The sequence below is a fragment of the Hyla sarda genome, chromosome 9 (assembly GCF_029499605.1).
Source record: "Hyla sarda isolate aHylSar1 chromosome 9, aHylSar1.hap1, whole genome shotgun sequence".
NCBI classification, from domain to species: domain Eukaryota; kingdom Metazoa; phylum Chordata; class Amphibia; order Anura; family Hylidae; genus Hyla; species Hyla sarda.
In genome coordinates this window covers 190,889,566-190,911,757 of record NC_079197.1, presented here as the reverse complement: position 1 = coordinate 190,911,757, position 22,192 = coordinate 190,889,566, and the positions used below count along the sequence as shown (strand labels likewise).

The following is a 22,192-nucleotide window of genomic DNA, read 5'->3' as shown; positions in this document are numbered from 1 at the left end:
AGGCCGGTGCGTGGTATACCCCGATAAATACGGTAGTTATATTCTGGTATATAGGGGGCAGTATTATAGTAGTTATATTCTTGTATATAGGAGCAGTATTATAGTAGTTATATTCTTGTATATATGAGCAGTATTATAGTAGTTATATTCTTGTATATAGGAGCAGTATTATAGTAGATATATTCTTGTATATAGAAGCAGTATTATAGTAGTTATATTCTTGTATATATGAGCAGTATTATAGTAGTTATATTCTTGTATATATGAGTAGTATTATAGTAGTTATATTCTTGTATATAGGAGCAGTATTATAGTAGTTATATTCTTGTATATAGGAGCAGTATTATAGTAGTTATATTCTTGTATATAGGAGCAGTATTATAGTAGTTATATTCTTGTATATAGGGGCAGTATTATAGTAGTTATATTCTTGTATATAGGGGCAGTATTATAGTAGTTATATTCTTGTATATAGGGAGCAGTATTATAGTAGTTATATTCTTGTATATATGAGCAGTATTATAGCAGTTATATTCTTGTATATAGGAGGCGGTATTATAGTAGTTATATTCTTGTATATAGGAGCAGTATTATAGTAGTTATATTCCTGTATATAGGAGCAGTATTATAGTAGTTACATTCTTGTATATAGGAGGCAGTATTATAGTAGTTATATTCCTGTATATAGGAGCAGTATTATAGTAGTTACATTCTTGTATATAGGAGGCAGTATTGTAGTAGTTATGTTCTTGTATATAGGAGCAGTATTACAGTAGTTATATTCTTGTATATAGGAGCAGTATTATAGTAGTTATATTCTTGTATATAGGAAGCAGTATTATAGTAGTTATATTCTTGTATATAGGAGCAGTATTACAGTAGTTATATTCTTGTATATAGGAGCAGTATTATAGTAGTTATATTCTTGTATATAGGAGCAGTATTCTAGTAGTTATATTCTTGTATATAGGAGCAGTATTATAGTAGTTATATTCTTGTATATAGGAGCAGTATTATAGTAGTTATATTCTTGTATATAGGAGCAGTATTCTAGTAGTTATATTCTTGTATATAGGAGCAGTATTATAGTAGTTATATTCTTGTATATAGGGGCAGTATTATAGTAGTTATATTCTTTTATATAGGAGAAGTATTATAGTAGTTATATTCTTGTATATAGGAGCAGTATTATAGTAGTTATATTCTTGTATATAGGAGCAGTATTCTAGTAGTTATATTCTTGTATATAGGAGGCAGTATTATAGTAGTTATATTCTTGTATATAGGAGCAGTATTATAGTAGTTATATTCTTGTATATAGGAGCAGTATTATAGTAGATATATTCTTGTATATGGGAGCAGTATTGTAGTAGTTATATTCTTGTATATAGGAGGCAGTATTATAGTAGTTATATTCTTGTATATAGGAGCAGTATTATAGTAGTTATATTCTTGTATATAGGAGCAGTATTATAGTAGATATATTCTTGTATATGGGAGCAGTATTGTAGTAGTTATAGTAAACTGGAATAAATCCCGGCACTCACTCTTCATATCATGCAGAAAGGGTCTTTATTTACGCAAGACGCGTTTCGGCTACAAGCCTTTTTCAATTGCAAACATATATACAAATGCCCAACTTTAACATACTTTTATACGTAACTTCCATATCGGCAAATAGATCAGCTGAATATATGTCATCATTACGTCATGACTGACAGGTCAGTGTCCATAGTGATCAAGTAAACATAAACAAGAACAGAAGCTCCGGGACTGCAGAACAGGTAAATAAACAGATAGCCATGTGCTCATGATTTTATCTCTCATATCGCCGGTTCCTGTTAATATGTAGATAGACTATGTATCTAAGGAAAAATAATAATACTGTTATAAGACCTTTGTTATCACAGATTACATTTTGAATATTGAATACAGTGTATTATACAGATTATATCGGTATACGTGTCTTTATAGGAAACTACTAAATTCGTAATCTCTATTTAAGCCTCGTGGCTCAAGTGTATCCAAACGGTGGATCCAATATGCCTCACATTTATGCAAAAGTTTTTTGATATCACCTCCTCTCCTGGGTAAATGGATTTCTTCAATAACCTGATATTTTAATTGAGCGATTGTGTGATGGTGAGAATGGAAATGTGACGGGATAGGAAAGAATAGATTGGAACAACGGATAGTGGATTTGTGGCGATTAATCCGGTCTCCTATGCGTTGACCTGTCTCGCCAACGTACAGGAGGCCACACGGACATTTAATAAGATAGATGACATTTTTAGTTTTACAAGTATAGAATCCTTTGACTGGGATCTTTTTTCCTGTAAAAGGGTGTAATATATGATCGCCTTTAATAATATTGCTGCACTGACTGCATTGTAGACAGGGGTATGTTCCTAATTTACGTGTTTTGAGAAACTCCTGCCTAGGAATTTTGGTTATTGAACCCACATCGGCTCTGATTAATTTATCTCTGAGATTCAGAGGGCGTTTATTACAGATCAGAGGTGGTTCTTTGAATTCTGTAATGGTAGGGTAAGATTTAGCAAGTAAAGTCCAATGGTCTTGCACTATTTTATCGATTTTATGTTGTAAGGGGTGATACAGTCTCACAAAAGGTATGCGTTTGTGTGAATCAGTTTTGTTTTCTTTCTCAATTTTGGCTTCTTGGAGTACCCAATCCGGGTATCCTCGTTCGGAAAATTTATTTTCCAATTCTGAGATTCTAAGCTCTCTAGTATGTGGGTCTGTCACTATACGTTCAATTCGTTTGTACTGAGACCGAGATATAGCTATTTTGACTGCTGGGGGGTGTGAACTTGTGTATAGCAAAAGGTTGTTGCGATCCGTATCTTTACGATATAAATCAGTATAAAGTCCCCCTTTATTATTATTTAGGACAGTAGTGTCCAAAAAATGTACTTTCTCTTGACTCGCAGTCATCGTAAATTTCAACTCTGGTCTAATTGAATTAATTTTGTCAAAAAATCTCTGAAGGGTGGAATGTGGCCCCTCCCACACACAAATAATATCATCTATAAAACGCTTCCAAGTTTTCGCATGGGCTAGAAAATCCACATCATTGTATATATGTAATTCCTCAAATAATGCCATATAAGCGTTTGGGTAGGGAGGGAACACATTCGCGCCCATCGCCAAGCCCTGTTTCTGTAGAAAAAACTGATCCTCAAATCAGTAGTTATATTCTTGTTTATAGGAGCAGTATTATAGTAGTTATATTCTTGTATATAAGAGCAGTATTATAGTAGATATATTCTTGTATATTGGAGCAGTATTATAGTAGTTATATTCTTGTATATAAGAGCAGTATTATAGTAGTTATATTCTTGTATATAGGAGCAGTATTATAGTAGTTATATTCTTGTATATAGGAGCAGTATTATAGTAGTTATATTCTTGTATATAGGAGCAGTATTATAGTAGTTATATTCTTGTATATAGGAGCAGTATTATAGTAGTTATATTCTTGTATATAGGAGCAGTATTATAGTAGTTATATTCTTGTATATAGGAGCAGTATCATAGTAGTTATATTCTTGTATATAGGAGGCAGTGTTATAGTAGATATATTCTTGTATATAGGAGCAGTATTATAGTAGTTATATTCTTGTATATAGGAGCAGTATTATAGTAGTTATATTCTTGTATATAGGAGCAGTATTATAGTAGTTATATTCTTGTATATAGGGGCAGTATTATAGTAGTTATATTCTTGTATATAGGGGCAGTATTATAGTAGTTATATTCTTGTATATAGGAGGCAGTATTATAGTAGTTATATTCTTGTATATAGGAGCAGTATTATAGTAGTTATATTCTTGTATATAGGAGCAGTATTATAGTAGTTATATTCTTGTATATATTAGGCAGTATTATAGTAGTTATATTCTTGTATATAGGAGCAGTATTATAGTAGTTATATTCTTGTATATAGGAGCAGTATTATAGTAGTTATATTCTTGTATATAGGAGAAGTATTATAGTAGTTATATTCTTGTATATAGGAGCAGTATTATAGTAGTTATATTCTTGTATATAGGAGCAGTATTATAGTAGTTATATTCTTGTATATAGGAGCAGTATTATAGTAGTTATATTCTTGTATATAGGAGCAGTATTATAGTAGTTATATTCTTGTATATAAGAGCAGTATTATAGTAGTTATATTCTTGTATATAGGAGCAGTATTATAGTAGTTATATTCTTGTATATAGGAGCAGTATTATAGTAGTTATATTCTTGTATATAGGAGCAGAATTATAGTAGTTATATTCTTGTATATAGGAGCAGTATTATAGTAGTTATATTCTTGTATATAGGGGCAGTATTATAGTAGTTATATTCTTGTATATAGGAGCAGTATCATAGTAGTTATATTCTTGTATATAGGAGCAGTATTATAGTAGTTATATTCTTGTATATAGGAGCAGTATTATAGTAGTTATATTCTTGTGTATAGGAGCAGTATTATAGTAGTTATATTCTTGTATATAGGAGCAGTATTATAGTAGTAATATTCTTGTATATAAGAGCAGTATTATATTAGTTATATTCTTGTATATAGGAGGCAGTATTATAGTAGTTATATTCTTGTATATAGGAGCAGTATTGTAGTAGTTATATTCTTGTACATAGGGGCAGTATTATAGTAGTTATATTCTTGTATATAGGGGCAGTATTATAGTAGATATATTCTTGTATATAGGAGTAATATTATAGTAGTTATATTCTCGTATATAGGAGGTAGTATTATAGTAGTTATATTCTTGTATATAGGGGCAGTATTATAGTAGTTATATTCTTGTATATTGGAGCAGTATTATAGTAGTTATATTATTGTATATAGGAGCAGTATTATAGTAGTTATATTCTTGTATATAGGAGTAGTATTATAGTAGTTATATTCTTGTATATAAGAGCAGTATTATATTAGTTATATTCTTGTATATAGGAGCAGTATTATAGTAGTTATATTCTTCTATATAGGAGCAGTATTATAGTAGTTATATTCTTGTATATAGGAGCAGTATTATAGTAGTTATATTCTTGTATATAGGAGCAGTATTATAGTAGTTATATTCTTGTATATAGGAGCAGTATCATAGTAGTTATATTCTTGTATATAGGAGCAGTATTATAGTAGTTATATTCTTGTATATAGGAGGCAGTATTATAGTAGTTATATTCTTGTATATAGGGGCAGTATTATAGTAGTTATATTCTTGTATATAGGAGGCAGTATTATAGTAGTTATATTCTTGTATATAGGAGCAGTATTATAGTAGTTATATTCTTGTATATAGGAGCAGTATTATAGTAGTTATATTCTTGTATATAGGAGAAGTATTATAGTAGTTATATTCTTGTATATAGGAGCAGTATTATAGTAGTTATATTCTTGTATATAGGAGCAGTATTATAGTAGTTATATTCTTGTATATAGGAGCAGTATTATAGTAGTTATATTCTTGTATATAGGAGCAGTATTATAGTAGTTATATTCTTGTATATAAGAGCAGTATTATAGTAGTTATATTCTTGTATATAGGAGCAGTATTATAGTAGTTATATTCTTGTATATAGGAGCAGTATTATAGTAGTTATATTCTTGTATATAGGAGCAGAATTATAGTAGTTATATTCTTGTATATAGGAGCAGTATTATAGTAGTTATATTCTTGTATATAGGGGCAGTATTATAGTAGTTATATTCTTGTATATAGGAGCAGTATCATAGTAGTTATATTCTTGTATATAGGAGCAGTATTATAGTAGTTATATTCTTGTATATAGGAGCAGTATTATAGTAGTTATATTCTTGTGTATAGGAGCAGTATTATAGTAGTTATATTCTTGTATATAGGAGCAGTATTATAGTAGTAATATTCTTGTATATAAGAGCAGTATTATATTAGTTATATTCTTGTATATAGGAGGCAGTATTATAGTAGTTATATTCTTGTATATAGGAGCAGTATTATAGTAGTTATATTCTTGTACATAGGGGCAGTATTATAGTAGTTATATTCTTGTATATAGGGGGCAGTATTATAGTAGATATATTCTTGTATATAGGAGTAATATTATAGTAGTTATATTCTCGTATATAGGAGGTAGTATTATAGTAGTTATATTCTTGTATATAGGAGGCAGTATTATAGTAGTTATATTCTTGTATAAAGGAGCAGTATTATAGTAGATATATTCTTGTATATAGGAGCAGTATTATAGTAGTTATATTCTTGTATATAGGAGGCAGTATTATAGTAGTTATATTCTTGTATATTGGAGCAGTATTATAGTAGTTATATTATTGTATATAGGAGCAGTATTATAGTAGTTATATTCTTGTATATAGGAGTAGTATTATAGTAGTTATATTCTTGTATATAAGAGCAGTATTATATTAGTTATATTCTTGTACGTAGTAGGCATATGATATTTGGTGATATTTGGTATTATGGCATATACTTTATTTTTTTAATAATTTTTTTAGACACTCTTCCTCCAGATGTGACAGAATTATTGTTTTTTGATTGCTTTGTTTTCTCTTATAAATAAGTAATCATATAATTTAAATAAATAAACATGGTCGGCACTTGTGTATGGTATCGGTCATGTGATTCAGCCCTTAGTTTGTCGTATTTTTCTGCCTTTGTCTTCCCAACTTTGCGGACTCTCCCTGCTCCGGTGACGCATATACTGACAGTGACTTGATCGTCTCTTGGTCGCATCCATCTTGGTGTTTTATCCGTGTCTAGAATTTCCTCTCGGTGACGAACGGGTTTTAATCTTCGTTTTTAGTCTGACCGGCTGTATTTAAGGTCAACTCTCTGACACCGTGTAAAATCTGACTTCCAAATCAGGCACTTTAGATAATTGACAGAACATCTCGAGGCTTTGATGACCGCCGATCGGCTGATACTTTTGTCATCTCCTGAACTCGTCCTGTTATTAAAACAATCAGGCGCAATTTTCTAGTTATGAGAAGCATTGTTGCCGCCGTCGCACCGGAGTAAGGTCGCGCCATGTACTCGCCATTAATGATTTCCTTTCATCGCTGTCAGATCTCCTGATTTAGTTTGACCTGCTTTGATTGTTTTGGAAACTAAATTACATATTTTTTTACAGACCCATATGGTAGATGCTTTGTATCCGTCCATCTTGTACAATCGTCTTGTATCATCTCTGGATACATTTTATTTTTATTTAAAGAAACTTTATATGTGATACAATGTAAACACCCTCTGGCCCTTGGTAGTTCAATAGGACCCCAGATCAATGATGTATGACACATTGTATCCAAGTGACAGCGCACTCACATTAGTGATACCAGCGTAGGCCATGAAACGATGGTGCAAGCACTATAGAAAATACTAGACTTCTCAAAATACGCAACACAGTGCACACTGTCATATCAAGGTCCGTCCCTACTGGGCGGCCATTTGTGTAGTTGTTTGGACAGTTGTTTAAATGTATGAATTACACAGAAACCATAGATTTTAAAGGGGTACTCCACTGGAAAAGATGGAAAACATTTTTTTATTTTTTTAAATTAAAGGGGTATTCCAGGCAAAAACTCTTTTTTTATATATCAACTGGCTCCGGAAAGTTAAACAGATTTGTATATTACTTCTATTAAAAAATCTTAATCCTTCCAATAGTTATTAGCTTCTGAAGTTGAGTTGCGGTTTTCTGTCTAACTGCTTTCTGATGACTCACGTCCCGGGAGCTGGGCAGTTCCTATGGGGATATTCTCCCATCATGCACAGCTCCCGGGACGTGACATCATCATTGAGCAGTTAGACAGAAAACTTCAGAAGCTAATAACTATTGGAAGGATTAAGATTTTTTAATAGAAGTAATTTACAAATCTGTTTAACTTTCCGGAGCCAGTTGATATGTAAAAAAAAGTTTTTTCCTGGATAACCCCCTCTAACTGGTGCCAGAAGGTTAAACTGATTTTAAATTACTTCTATTTAAAAATCTTAATCCTTCCAGTACTTATCAGCTGCTGAAATTGAGTTGTTCTCTTCGGTCTGACCACAGTGCTCTCTGCTGACACCTCTGTCCATTTCAGGAACTGTCCAGAGCAGGAGAGGTTTGCTTTGGGGATTTTCTCCTGCTCTGGACAGTTCCTGAAATGGACAGAGGTGTCAGCAGAGAGCAATGTGGTCAGACAGAAAAGAAATTAAAAAGAAAAAAAAAGAACTTCCTGTGGAGCATATAGCAGCTAAGTACTGGAAGGATTTAGATTTTTAAATAGAAGTGATTTGCAAATCTGTTTAACTTTCTGGCACCAGTTGATTTAAAAAATAATAATAATAATAATGTTTTCCAGCGGAGTACCCCTTTAATAGAAACCATGCACTGCTTTATTTTGGAAACTCTTTACTATTAACTGAGACAATATTTTCATACCAGAGTGCGTCCAGCTTTTGCAAAACTACAACTCCCAGCATGCCCGGACAGCCCATGGCTGTCCGGGCATGCTGAGAGTTGTAGTTTTGCAACAGCTGGAGGCACTCTGGTGTGAAAACACTGATCTAAGCCCAAGGGAAAGGCCATCGTTCTGCCATGGTTCCCTAGAAGTTTCCTCCACTGGGGGCAGGGGTTCTTGCTTAAAGACTATTGAAGGGGCTGTGACGGCCACCATGCCCCTTCCATAGACTTTCCTTGAGGGGGCGTGGCGCGGCGTCACAAGGGTCATAGCAGTGAGGTCACGACCCCGCTGCTCGCACCCAGAGTTTTAAATGAACGCCGGGTGCTGCACAGAGATCACTGGGGTCCTTTGGATAGGGCATAAGATGTCTAGGCGTGAATACCCCTGTAAGTGCTGAAGGCTGTCCGAGCATGCTGGGAGTTGTAGTTTTGTAACAGCTGGAGACACACGTGTTGGGAAAACCCTGCTCCAAGCCTAAGGGAAGGGCAAAGCTTTACTATGGTTCCCTAGAGGCTTCCTCCACTGGGGCGGTTTTCTCCTCTAAGTGCCCCAGGCGGTCTTCACATGCTGGGAGTTGTAGTTTTGCAACAGCTGGAGACACACGTGTTGGGAAAACACTGGGCTCCTGATGAAGTTCCTCCTTTTTTCCTCCTTCTAGTTTGCACATTTTCTACAAGGAATTCTGTTTTTTTGCCTTAAAAATAATGAAGACGACAATGTTACAAAAAAACAAACAAAATAAAACAAAAATCCCAATTTCTATGAATTTATACGATGCAGTTCAGACTGATATTGTGTTTTCATCCTTCATGACTTATTGTAGGAAGAGTATTGTATGTAGGATGCTCGGACCTTGTCCTGTATTCTGCCAATCCAATAACTCCCCAACTCGGAGGTAGAGAAAATCATCAGCAGCTCCATCCCCACATTAGGTGCAGTATAGTTCCCCCACATTAGGTGCAGTACAGTTCCCCCCACATTAGGTGCAGTATAGTTCCCCCACATTAGATGCAGTACAGTTCCCCCACATTAGGTTTAGTATAGTTCTCCCACATTAGGTGCAGTATAGTTCCCCCACATTAGGTGCAGTATAGTTCCCCCACATTAGGTGCAGTATAGTTCCCCCACATTAGGTGCAGTATAGTTCCCTACATTAGGTGCAGTATAGTTCCCTACATTAGGTGCAGTATAGTTCTCCACATTAGGTGCAGTATAGTTCCCCCACATTAGGTGCAGTATAGTTCCCTACATTAGGTGCAGTATAGTTCTCCACATTAGGTGTAGTATAGTTCCCCCACATTAGGTGCAGTATAGTTCCCCACATTAGGTGCAGTATAGTTCCCTACATTAGGTGCAGTATAGTTCTCCACATTAGGTGTAGTATAGTTCCCCCACATTAGGTGCAGTATAGTTCTCCCACATTAGGTGCAGTATAGTCCCCCCACATTAGGTGCAGTATAGTTCCCCCACATTAGGTGCAGTATAGTTCCCCACATTAGGTGCAGTATAGTTCCCCACATTAGGTGCAGTATAGTTCCCCCACATTAGGTGCAGTATAGTTCCCTACATTAGGTGCAGTATAGTTCCCTACATTAGGTGCAGTATAGTTCTTCACATTAGGTGCAGTATAGTTCCCCCACATTAGGTGCAGTATAGTTCCCTACATTAGGTGCAGTATAGTTCTCCACATTAGGTGTAGTATAGTTCCCCCACATTAGGTGCAGTATAGTTCCCCACATTAGGTGCAGTATAGTTCCCTACATTAGGTGCAGTATAGTTCTCCACATTAGGTGTAGTATAGTTCCCCCACATTAGGTGCAGTATAGTTCTCCCACATTAGGTGCAGTATAGTTCCCCCACATTAGGTGCAGTATAGTTCCCCACATTAGGTGCAGTATAGTTCTCCCCACATTAGGTGCAGTATAGTTCCCCACATTAGGTGCAGTATAGTTCCCCACATTAGGTGCAGTATAGTTCCCCCACATAAGGTGCAGTATAGTTCCCTACATTAGGTGCAGTATAGTTCCCCACATTAGGTGCAGTATAGTTCTCCCCACATTAGGTGCAGTATAGTTCCCCACATTAGGTGCAGTATAGTTCCCCACATTAGGTGCAGTATAGTTCCCCCCCACATTAGGTGCAGTATAGTTCCCTACATTAGGTGCAGTATAGTTCTCCCACATTAGGTGCAGTATAGTTCCCCCCACATTAGGTGCAATATAGTTCCCACCACATTAGGTGCAGTATAGTTCCCCCACATTAGGTACAGTATAGTTCCCCACATTAGATGTGCAGTATAGTTCCCCCACATTAGGTGCAGTATTGTTCCCCCACATTAGGTGCAGTATAGTTCCCACCACATTAGGTGCAGTATAGTTCCCCCACATTAGGTACAGTATAGTTCCCCACATTAGATGTGCAGTATAGTTCCCCCACATTAGGTGCAGTATAGTCCCTCACATTAGGTGCAGTATAGTTCCCACCACATTAGGTGCAGTATAGTTCCCCCCACATTAGGTGCAATATAGTTCCCACCACATTAGGTGCAGTATAGTTCCCCCACATTAGGTACAGTATAGTTCCCCACATTAGATGTGCAGTATAGTTCCCCCACATTAGGTGCAGTATTGTTCCCCCACATTAGGTGCAGTATAGTTCCCACCACATTAGGTGCAGTATAGTTCCCCCACATTAGGTACAGTATAGTTCCCCACATTAGATGTGCAGTATAGTTCCCCCACATTAGGTGCAGTATAGTCCCTCACATTAGGTGCAGTATAGTTCCCACCACATTAGGTGCAGTATAGTTCCCACCACATTAGGTGCAGTATAGTTCCCCACATTAGGTGCAGTATAGTTCCCCCACATTAGATGTGCAGTATAGTTCTCCAAATTAGGTGTAGTATAGTTTCCCCACATTAGGTGCAGTATAGTTCCCCACATTTGGTGCAGTATAGTTCCCCACATTAGGTGCAGTATAGTTCCCCACATTAGGTGCAGTATAGTTCCCCACATTAGGTGCAGTATAGTTCCCCCACATTAGGTTGGCAGTATAGTTCACCACATTAGGTGCAGTATAGTTCCCCCGCATTAGGTTGGCAGTATAGCCCCCCCACATTAGGTGCAGTATAGTTTCCCCACATTTGGTGCAGTATAGTTCCCCACATTAGGTGCAGTATAGTTCCCCACATTAGGTGCAGTATAGTTCCCCCACATTAGGTTGGCAGTATAGTTCCCCACATTAGGTGCAGTACAGTTCCCTACACATTAGGTGCAGTATAGTCCCCCCACATTAGGTGCAGTATAGTTACCCCACATTTGGTGCAATATAGTTCCCCACATTAGGTGCAGTATAGTCCCCCCACATTAGGTGCAGTATAGTTCCCCCACATTTGGTGCAGTATAGTTCCCCACATTAGGTGCAGTATAGTTCCCCCACATTAGGTGCAGTATAGTTCCCCCACATTAGGTGCAGTATAGTTCCCCCACATTAGGTGCAGTATAGTTCTCCCTACATTAGGTGCAGTATAGTTCCCACCACATTTGGGGCAGTATAGTTCCCCCACATTAGGTTCAGTATAGTTCCCCCCACATTAGGTGCAGTATAGTTCCCCCCACATTAGGTGCAATATAGTTCCCCACATTAGGCGGAGTATAGATCTCCACATTAGGTGCAGTATAGTTCCCCTACATAAGGTGCAGTATAGTTCCCCCCACATTAGCTACAGGATAGTTCCCCCACATTAGGTACAGTATAGTTCCCCCACATAAGATGCAGTTTAGTTCCCCACATTAGCTACAGTATAGTTCCCCCCACATTACGTTGGCAGTGCCCCCCCCCCCCCCACAGACATACATCCTTTAGTCATATACAGTGTATGGCTGGAGGCTGTATGTCTGTGTACTGCCCCACTTCAGTGCTCCGACCACCGCTACTCCGGTCAGGGGTCACTATCTACTGTTATGGCTTATAGGCCATAGCAGTAGGTCCCGGGACAGGAGGAGCGGTGGTCGGAGCACTGAAGATGACGTGCAGGTAACTTGCCAAGCGCGTGCCCTCCTTCTCGATAATCTGCTCTGTTTCTATGGGCGCATGCACGGGAGATTAGTGACGTCCTTGCGTGTGCTACCTCCCGGTGGCCCCTGCGTTTTTAAAGTTAGGCTAGGTTCAGACTATGGAATCTCGAGGCAGAAAATTTCCGCCCGGAGATTCCGAGTGCGGCCAGCGCCAGCTGAATCAGTCGGTGCTAGGACCGCGCGGAAACTGCAGTCTCCAATAGACTGCAATGTGTTCCACGCGGATTTCCACCTGAAGAAAGAGCACCGCCTTTCTTCAGGCGTAAATTTCTACGCGGATTTTCCGCTTCACAAATTCCGCAGTGTGAATTTGTGAAGGGAAACCCATTCACTACACTAGACATTTTAGCAAGCGGAATTTCTGACGGAAATTTTACGACTGAATTTCTGTCGGAAATTCCGTAGTCTGAACCTAGCCTTAATGCGGGGCAGTAGAAAGGTAGCCGGGACATCTACCTTTCTGGACACAGGGATGGGGGCCCTGGGCAATTTCCCCGATTGCCCCACCCTAACGCCGGCTCTGCTTGTGAATGAGGACGGTGGTTCTTACATTCAGACCATGTTCAAATGGAGGAATTTCCAAACTGAATCTGCTGGAAAAATTCTGCAAAAATTAAGCAAAATTTACTGCACATTGTGTGGGGACTCTGCTGCTGAAATTCTTCATTCTGGATTTTAGAAAAACATTGAACCTGCCAATAATTTTAGCAGAATTCCACACAGAGCCCCATTAAAGTAAATAGGATTCTAAATTCGGGCCAGAATCTGTTGAGCGCATAGAAATTCCGCACAAATTCCGCAGAAGCGGAATCACAGAAATTCAGCCGTATAAATATAGACTTAGGTAGAGTGTAAGGGTGGGAAAGAAAACTATAGGCTGCTGCAGTGTGTCCCAACCATGCTGGGAGTTGTAGGCACACTGGTTGGGATACATTGGTCTTTGGTTGTCCAGGCATGCTGGGAGTTGTAGTTCTGCAACAGCTGGAGTCACCTTGGTTGGAAAACATTGTGTTGCTTAAAGGGGTACTCTGCCCCTAGACATTTTTTCCGTATCCAAAGGATAGGGGATATTATGCGGGACCCCCGCGATCTCGGCTGCGGCACCCTGTAGGGGGCGGAAGCTTGTGACATCATGGCCATACCCCCTGAATGCAAGTCACGAGCGGGGCGCAGACTTGATACCACGAGCCTCTGGGGCTGAACCTGATGCTCTAAACCAGTGGACTTCAACCTGCGGCCCTCCAGATGTTGCAAAACTACAACTCCCAGCATGCCCGGACAGCCAACGGCTGTCCGGGCATGCTGGGAGTTGTAGTTTTGCAACATCTGGAGGGCCGCAGGTTGGAGACCACTGCTCTATACGAACACCGGGTACAGCAGGGAGATCGCGGGGGTCCCCAGTGGCAGGGCCCCCGCGATCAGACACCCCCTTTGGATAGGGCATAAGATGTCTAGGGGCGGAGTACCCCTTTAAAAGTGAGAAAAATGCCATTCACTCTTATGTGATTTATTGCAAAGTGTAATATTTCTACATGAATGTTAGCCTCCACTGTCTTAAATTGTTATTTTTATGAATTTTTTTATGAAAAAATATCTGTCAGTCTTAAAACTTGTATCAAAATGATGCAGACGATAATAATAAAACAAAAAGAAGGCAACAGTAATATTGTAAACATATCAATTAGAAGTGAATGCAGCAGTAATATTGTAAACATATCAATTTGAAGTGAATGCAGCAGTAATATTGTAAACATATGAATTAGAAGTGAATGCAGCAGTAATATTGTAAACATATCAATTTGAAGTGAATGCAGCAGTAATATTGTAAACATATGAATTAGAAGTGAATGCAGCAGTAATATTGTAAACATATCAATTAGAAGTGAATGCAGCAGTAATATTGTAAACATATAAATTTGAAGTGAATGCAGCAGTAATATTGTAAACATATAAATTAGAAGTGAATGCAGCAGTAATATTGTAAACATATCAATTAGAAGTGAATGCAGCAGTAATATTGTAAACATATCAATTTGAAGTGAATGCAGCAGTAATATTGTAAACATATCAAATAGAAGTGAATGCAGCAGTAATATTGTAAACATATCAATTTGAAGTGAATGCAGCAGTAATATTGTAAACATATGAATTAGAAGTGAATGCAGCAGTAATATTGTAAACATATCAATTTGAAGTGAATTTAGCAGTAATATTGTAAACATAACAATTAGAAGTGAATGCAGCAGTAATATTGTAAACATATCAATTTGAAGTGAATTTAGCAGTAATATTGTAAACATAACAATTAGAAGTGAATGCTGCAGTGATATTGTAAACATATCAATTAGAAGTGAATGTAGCATTATTATTGTAAACATATCAATTAGAAGTGAATGCAGCAGTAATATTGTAAACATATCAATTAGAAGTGAATGCAGCAGTAATATTGTAAACATATCAATTAAAAGTGAATGAAGCAGTAATATAAAGATATTAATTTGAAGTGAATGCAGCAGTAATATTGTAAACATATCAATTAGAAGTGAATGCAGTAGTAATATTGTAAACATATGAATTAGAAGTGAATGCAGTAGTAATATTGTAAACATATCAATTAGAAGTGAATGCAGCAGTAATATTGTAAACATATGAATTAGAAGTGAATGCAGCAGTAATATTGTAAACAAATAAATTAGAAGTGAATGCAGCAGTAATATTGTAAACATATCAATTAGAAGTGAATGCAGTAGTAATATTGTAAACATATCAATTAGAAGTGAATGCAGCAGTAATATTGTAAACATATAAATTAGAAGTGAATGCAGCAGTAATATTGTAAACATATCAATTAGAAGTGAATGTGGCAGTAATATTGTAAACATATCAATTAGAATTGAATGCAGCAGTAATATTGTAAACATAACAATTAGAAGTGAATGCAGCAGTAATGTAAACATATCAATTAGAAGTAAATGCAGTAGTAATATTGTAAACATATCAATTAGAAGTGAATGCAGTAGTAATATTGTAAACATATCAATTAGAAGTGAATGCAGTAGTAATATTGTAAACATATCAATTAGAAGTGAATGCAGTAGTAATATTGTAAACATATCAATTAGAAGTGAATGCAGCAGTAATATTGTAAACATATCAATTACAAGTGAATGCAGCAGTAATATTGTAAACATATCAATTAGAATTGAATGCAGCAGTAATATTGTAAACATATCAATTAGAAGTGAATGCAGCAGTAATATTGTAAACATATCAATTAGAAGTGAATGCAGCAGTAATATTGTAAACATATCAATTAGAAGTGAATGCAGCAGTAATATTGTAAACATATCAATTAGAAGTGAATGCAGCAGTAATATTGTAAACATATCAATTAGAAGTGAATGCAGCAGTAATATTGTAAACATATCAATTAGAAGTGAATGCAGTAGTAATATTGTAAACATATCAATTAGAAGTGAATGCAGCCGTAATATTGTAAACATATCAATTAGAAGTGAATGCCGCAGTAATATTGTAAACATATCTATTTGAAGTGAATGCCGCAGTAATATTGTAAACATATCAATTAGAAGTGAATGCAGCAGTAATACTGTAAACATATCAATTATAAGTGAATGCAGCAGTAATATTGTAAACATATCAATTAGAAGTGAATGCAGTAGTAATATTGTAAACATATCAATTAGAAGTGAATGCAGTAGTAATATTGTAAACATATCAATTAGAAGTGAATGCAGCAGTAATATTGTAAACATATCAATTACAAGTGAATGCAGCAGTAATATTGTAAACATATCAATTAGAATTGAATGCAGCAGTAATATTGTAAACATATCAATTAGAAGTGAATGCAGCAGTAATATTGTAAACATATCAATTAGAAGTGAATGCAGCAGTAATATTGTAAACATATCAATTAGAAGTGAATGCAGCAGTAATATTGTAAACATATCAATTAGAAGTGAATGCAGCAGTAATATTGTAAACATATCAATTAGAAGTGAATGCAGCAGTAATATTGTAAACATATCAATTAGAAGTGAATGCAGTAGTAATATTGTAAACATATCAATTAGAAGTGAATGCAGCCGTAATATTGTAAACATATCAATTAGAAGTGAATGCCGCAGTAATATTGTAAACATATCTATTTGAAGTGAATGCCGCAGTAATATTGTAAACATATCAATTAGAAGTGAATGCAGCAGTAATACTGTAAACATATCAATTATAAGTGAATGCAGCAGTAATATTGTAAACATATCAATTAGAAGTGAATGCAGTAGTAATATTGTAAACATATCAATTAGAAGTGAATGCAGCAGTAATATTGTAAACATATCAATTAGAAGTGAAATTCTCGGCAGCGGGGAGGACATCATGGCCGCGCAGTAATGGACGCAGCATTGTGTTTTATTGGGCTGTATACAAGGTTTAATCTTGTACTTTGGTGATAATTGAAGCAAGTTTGTTTAATACAGTTCAGTATGATTAAAATATAATTTAATGTTCTGTGAAATTGCAAAATTGAATTTATTGTGACATAATTAAGAAAGAGTCAATTAACGCCGATTGTAGAACGGATCAACTTTCGCTACTTATCAAATTATATTGTATATTTTAAGTAATATGACTATTTTACAAGCCGCGCGTGATTTAGGAGAGTCTCATCTGAATTAATTGTAAGTGCGATCAAATTACGGAATCACATCCCAGCAGCGGATTCCGGTTTGTGTCTGTGAGATGAACGCCACCTGTGGGCGCCGTCAAATCCCCGATCTGCTTAATCACTGGAAATATTGTTTTATTATTATCGCGCCTTTTTATCTCTAATCCAAATTACTGTCTTCATTGGGTTTCGTTAGAGTCTTTATGAAGAAAATTAGAAAATATGGAAACCTGTTTACAGCAAATTTGCAAAGCGTTTATGTTAAGTATTTGGCGCCATCCTGAGGTGACCCCCGCGGTTCAGGGAGCGTATCACAAAAATAGGGAAAACGAAGCAAATTACAACAATTAACATAATAAAGGAGCAAATATAAATAGTAAAGCCAAAAGATCTGTCCTCCTCCTCCAGCCTCCTCTGTCCTCCTCCTCCAGACTCCTCTGTCCTCCTCCTCCAGACTTCTCTGTCCTCCTCCTCCAGACTCCTCTGTCCTCCTCCTCCAGACTCCTCTGTCCTCCTCCTCCTCCAGACTCATCTGTCCTCCTCCTCCAGACTCCTCTGTCCTCCTCCTCCTCCAGACTCCTCTGTCCTCCTCCTCCAGACTCCTCTGTCCTCCTCCTCCAGACTCCTCTATCCTCCTCCTCCAGACTCCTCTGTCCTCTTCCTCCTCCAGTCTCCTCTGTCCTCCTCCTCCAGACTCCTCTGTCCTCTCCTCCTCCAGACTCCTCTGTCCTCTCCTCCTCCAGACTCCTCTGTCCTCTCCTCCTCCAGACTCCTCTGTCCTCCTCCTCCAGACTCCTCTGTCCTCTCCTCCTCCAGACTCCTCCGTCCTCCTCCTCCAGACTCCTCTGCCCTCTCCTCCTCCAGACTCCTCTGTCCTCTCCTCCTCCAGACTCCTCTGTCCTCCTCCTCCAGACTCCTCTGTCCTCTCCTCCTCCAGACTCCTCTCTCCTCCTCCAGACTCCTCTCTCCTCCTCCAGACTCCTCTGTCCTCCTCCTCCAGACTCCTCTGTCCTCCTCCTCCAGACTCCTCTGTCCTCCTCCTCCAGACTCCTTTGTCCTCCTCCTCCTCCAGACTCCTGAGCGCTGAGCTGTGATTGGTCGATATGAGAGGATCAGACACCTGTTTGTCTCATACAGATGCATAAATTTAGGTCATGGTTTGTGCCCCATGGGGTTATAGGCTGTAGACATCTTCTGGGTCTGTGCCCTATTAGGGTATTTTACTATGTAAATCCGGGAGCCCACCACCATCTCACCCCTCAGGACTTTTACCTTTAATACTTCATAGATCTTTCACTTCAGCACAAGTTTTTCTTGTCTAAAAAATAACACCGACCATATGTATTAAAGGGGTGAGGACCCCTCTATGAGCCTATAAGTACTAAGTGTCATTTAATACCCCAGCAGTGTAGTCCATGAATGGGGCAGCATATTACAGGGACAGGTTTATCATTTTTATTACTATTATTATTATATACAGTGGTATATACAGATTGTTATTATATATTATATACAGGGGTCCCTCAACATATGATGGTAATCCGTTCCAAATGAACCATCGTTTGTTGAAACCATCGTATGTTGAGGGATCCGTAAAATGTAAAGAATAGGAAGTTGTACTCACCTGTCCCCGGCGCTCCGGACCGTCACTGCTTGTCAACGCTGCTCTGGATGTTGCGCTCCATCGCTGTCGCAGAGTCCCCGTGATGTCCCCGCCGCTCCGGAATGTCTCTGCTGCCCAGGATCGTCGCTCTCACATCACCGTCATCACGTCACTACACACGCCGCTCCTATTGGATGACGGGACGGCGTGCGCGGTGACGTGATGACGATGATGGAGAGCGCCGACGATGCAGAGGATCCCGAAGAGGACGCGCCGGAGCCCTGAGGACAGGTAAGAGATCATCACCGCAGCACACGGGGCACCGTAAACGGCTATCCGGGGGCAGCGGACATACAAAAGCATCGTATGTTGATGCTGCCTTCACCATGATGGTCTCTGAGAGTGATCGTATGCTGAAATGATCGTATGTCGGGGCCATCGTAGGTCGGGGGGGGGTCACTGTACTGTATAACAACATAATAAACGTGACCTAATAATTTAATCCATCGCTGCTATCAGCCAAACAATAAGGGAAACGCTTATTTTGTGAATGTTTGTTTTGTTAATGAATGCAGCCGACTTGTAACTTTACTGATCTCTTCTAAGGCCTTGTTCACATTGCCGTTCGCATCCTGCCCGTTAAGGGTCCGATTGGCACTTTTTTTTTTGGAGCCGATCTGACCCTAAAACGGGTCAGATGCAAACGGCTTCTATCGGGTCCCTACGAATACCTGTTCACTTGCATGGGGTCTGTCGGTGATCCGGTAATTTTACAGGAATTGCTTGGACTATTTTTTTCTGCGCTAAACTCCCGTTTTTCTGCCCGGATTGCAGACGGAACTCTGAATAGCGGAGTCTGACGGCAAAGTGATCGAGGTCTAAGAGCCAAACAGAATGATGTTTTGTAGCTTTAATATTCAGAAATGTCCTTGTTAATATTCTATTCTATATAAATATGTATTGAGTAACGTGATTTTCTCTTCACCTCTCTCTTGTATGTAAAGGGGTTGTATATAAAGGGGTTGTCTGGTTTAGATAATCAATTATCAATTACACACACACCTTCTTCCACCGGTGGACCGCCACGTGTACATTGAACTAGCTACCATGTAATACCTTTTTTTTACCTGTGGTGGCGCTGCAGGACGAGTAAACACTCGCTGCCTGATTCCCCCACAGATCACAGGTTTGCAGAACACATCGGGAAAATTGTATCAATTCCTGTGCCAGCGCAAAGTTGCAACATTGTGAAAAAAAAAATCACAATTTTGCCATGATGGCACGCGGAATAAAAAATCCCCCCCCCCCACGTTGTGATTGATTTATTTCCCGTATAACTAAAAATGTTCAGTAAAACGTACACAACCCTTTAAAGTTGAGTTCACACGGCCGTCTGACCCCGTTTTTTTTCCCCCGTGTAGGTTCCGTTGTTGCTGCTTATATTTTTTTTACTATCCTATCACATCCGTTTGCACCCGTCTGCGCTCATTTACGTTTTTTTTAGTTTTTTTTTTTTTTTATGGGAGAAAAGACGGTGCATGCAGTATTTTTTCTCCCATCAAAAAGACAAAAGAAAAAAACGGATACAGTAAATTTAACATTGAAGTCTATGAAAAACAGATGAGCCTTTAATATCATCCATTTGCATCCGTTTTTTTGATCCGTTTTTACTTCTGAGCATGCTCGGAACAAAAAAATATATATTTTTTGTTTCTTAACTAAACAATAACAGATACAAACGGATAACATCCATTTGCATCCTTTATTGTCCATTTTTTTTTTTTAAAGTCTGTTCTTATTTTTGACGGGAGAAGAACGGGGCGAGTCAAAGCGGCCGTGTGAACGCAGCCTTAGACAATGTCGGCTGATGTTATGGGTCAATTGATCTTAAAGCTGAGCGGGCGATGAAAAAATAATAAATGAAAAAATGATTAAAAAATAAATGATTCAAAGTATGAGAGTCCTAGTGGTCTTCAAACGGTGGTGCTCCAGATGATGCAAAACTACAACTCCCAGCATGCCTGGAAAGCCAACGGCTGTCCGGGCATGCTGGGAGTTGTAGTTTTGCAACAGCTGTAGGCAGAATGTTAGTGAAATGCTGCTCTAAGCCTAAGGGAATGACAATTCTTCAGCTATGGCTCCCTGGAGCAGTGTTTCCCAACCAGTATGCCTCCAGCTGTTGCAAAACTACAACTCGCAGCATGCCTGGCCAGCCTTCGGCTGGCCAGGCATGCTAGGAGTTGTAGTTTTGCAACAGCTGGAGGCACACTGGTTGGGGAACCGTGCTCTAAGCCCACGGGAAGGACAATCCTCCAGTCATGGTTCCCGAGAGGTTTCCTCTACTGGGGGGGTTTGGAGACCATTGTGATAGACCATCAACATGTCACCCTTGGGGGAGGGACCACCAGTCAGTAGACCCAATGGTGTCTCAGAGGTGCTGACTAGTGGTCCGACCCCTAGGATTTTATATTTTAATGCCCTTCTGCTTTATGATGATGTTTTATATTGATGCTGATTGTTTTTCTTATTTTCCTATAATGATTTTTCTTATGTCCTTTTGTATTTTTTTTTTGGCTTCTGTAGAACATTCAGATAAAAACGTTGGCGGACGATATGGTAAGCCGGGCGGTGATGGAGGTTGCATGCTCCTAACACTAAACCTTCACCCCCCCCCCTCCCCATGATTCTGATGCATGCGCCTGACTTGATGATTAATCTCCCCCCCCATGATTCTAATGCATGCGCCTGACTTGATGATTAATCTCCCCCCCCCCATGATTCTGATGCATGCGCTTGACTTGATGATTAATCTCCCCCCTCCATGATTCTGTTGCATGTGAACAACTTGCTGAGGATTACTCTCCCCAACCCCCCATGATTCTGATGCATGCGCCTGACTTGCTGAGGATTATTCTCCCCCCCACCCCCTTCATGATTCTGACGCATGCACCTGACTTGCTGATGATTACTCTCCCCCACCCCACCCCATGATTCTGAAGCATGCGCCTGACTTGCTGATGATTACTCTGCCCCCACCCCCCATGATTCTGATGCATGTGCCTGACTTGCTGATGATTACTCTGCCCCCACCCCCATGATTCTGAAGCATGCGCCTGACTTGCTGATGATTACTCTGCCCCCACCCCCCATGATTCTGATGCATGCACCTGACTTGCTGATTATTACTCTCCCCCACCTCCCATGATTCTGATGCATGCGCCTGACTTGATGATGATTACTCCACCCCCCCAATGATTCTAATGCATGTGCCTTACTTGCTGATGATTACTCTCCCCCCCCCCCATGATTCTGACGCATGCACCCGACTTGCTGATGATTACTCCAC

At 38.6% G+C, this 22,192-nt stretch overlaps 1 protein-coding gene across 1 annotated transcript in view; it reads left to right on the top strand.

Moving 5' to 3' along the window:
* Nucleotides 1-22,192, top strand: part of DIAPH2 (diaphanous related formin 2) — a gene marked incomplete in the record, with an annotated part of 1,463,478 nt that overhangs the window by 88,165 nt on the left and 1,353,121 nt on the right. The window contains 1 exon segment of the mRNA XM_056540556.1: nt 21,430-21,462. Within this exon segment, the coding sequence (XP_056396531.1) occupies nt 21,430-21,462 (33 nt within the window).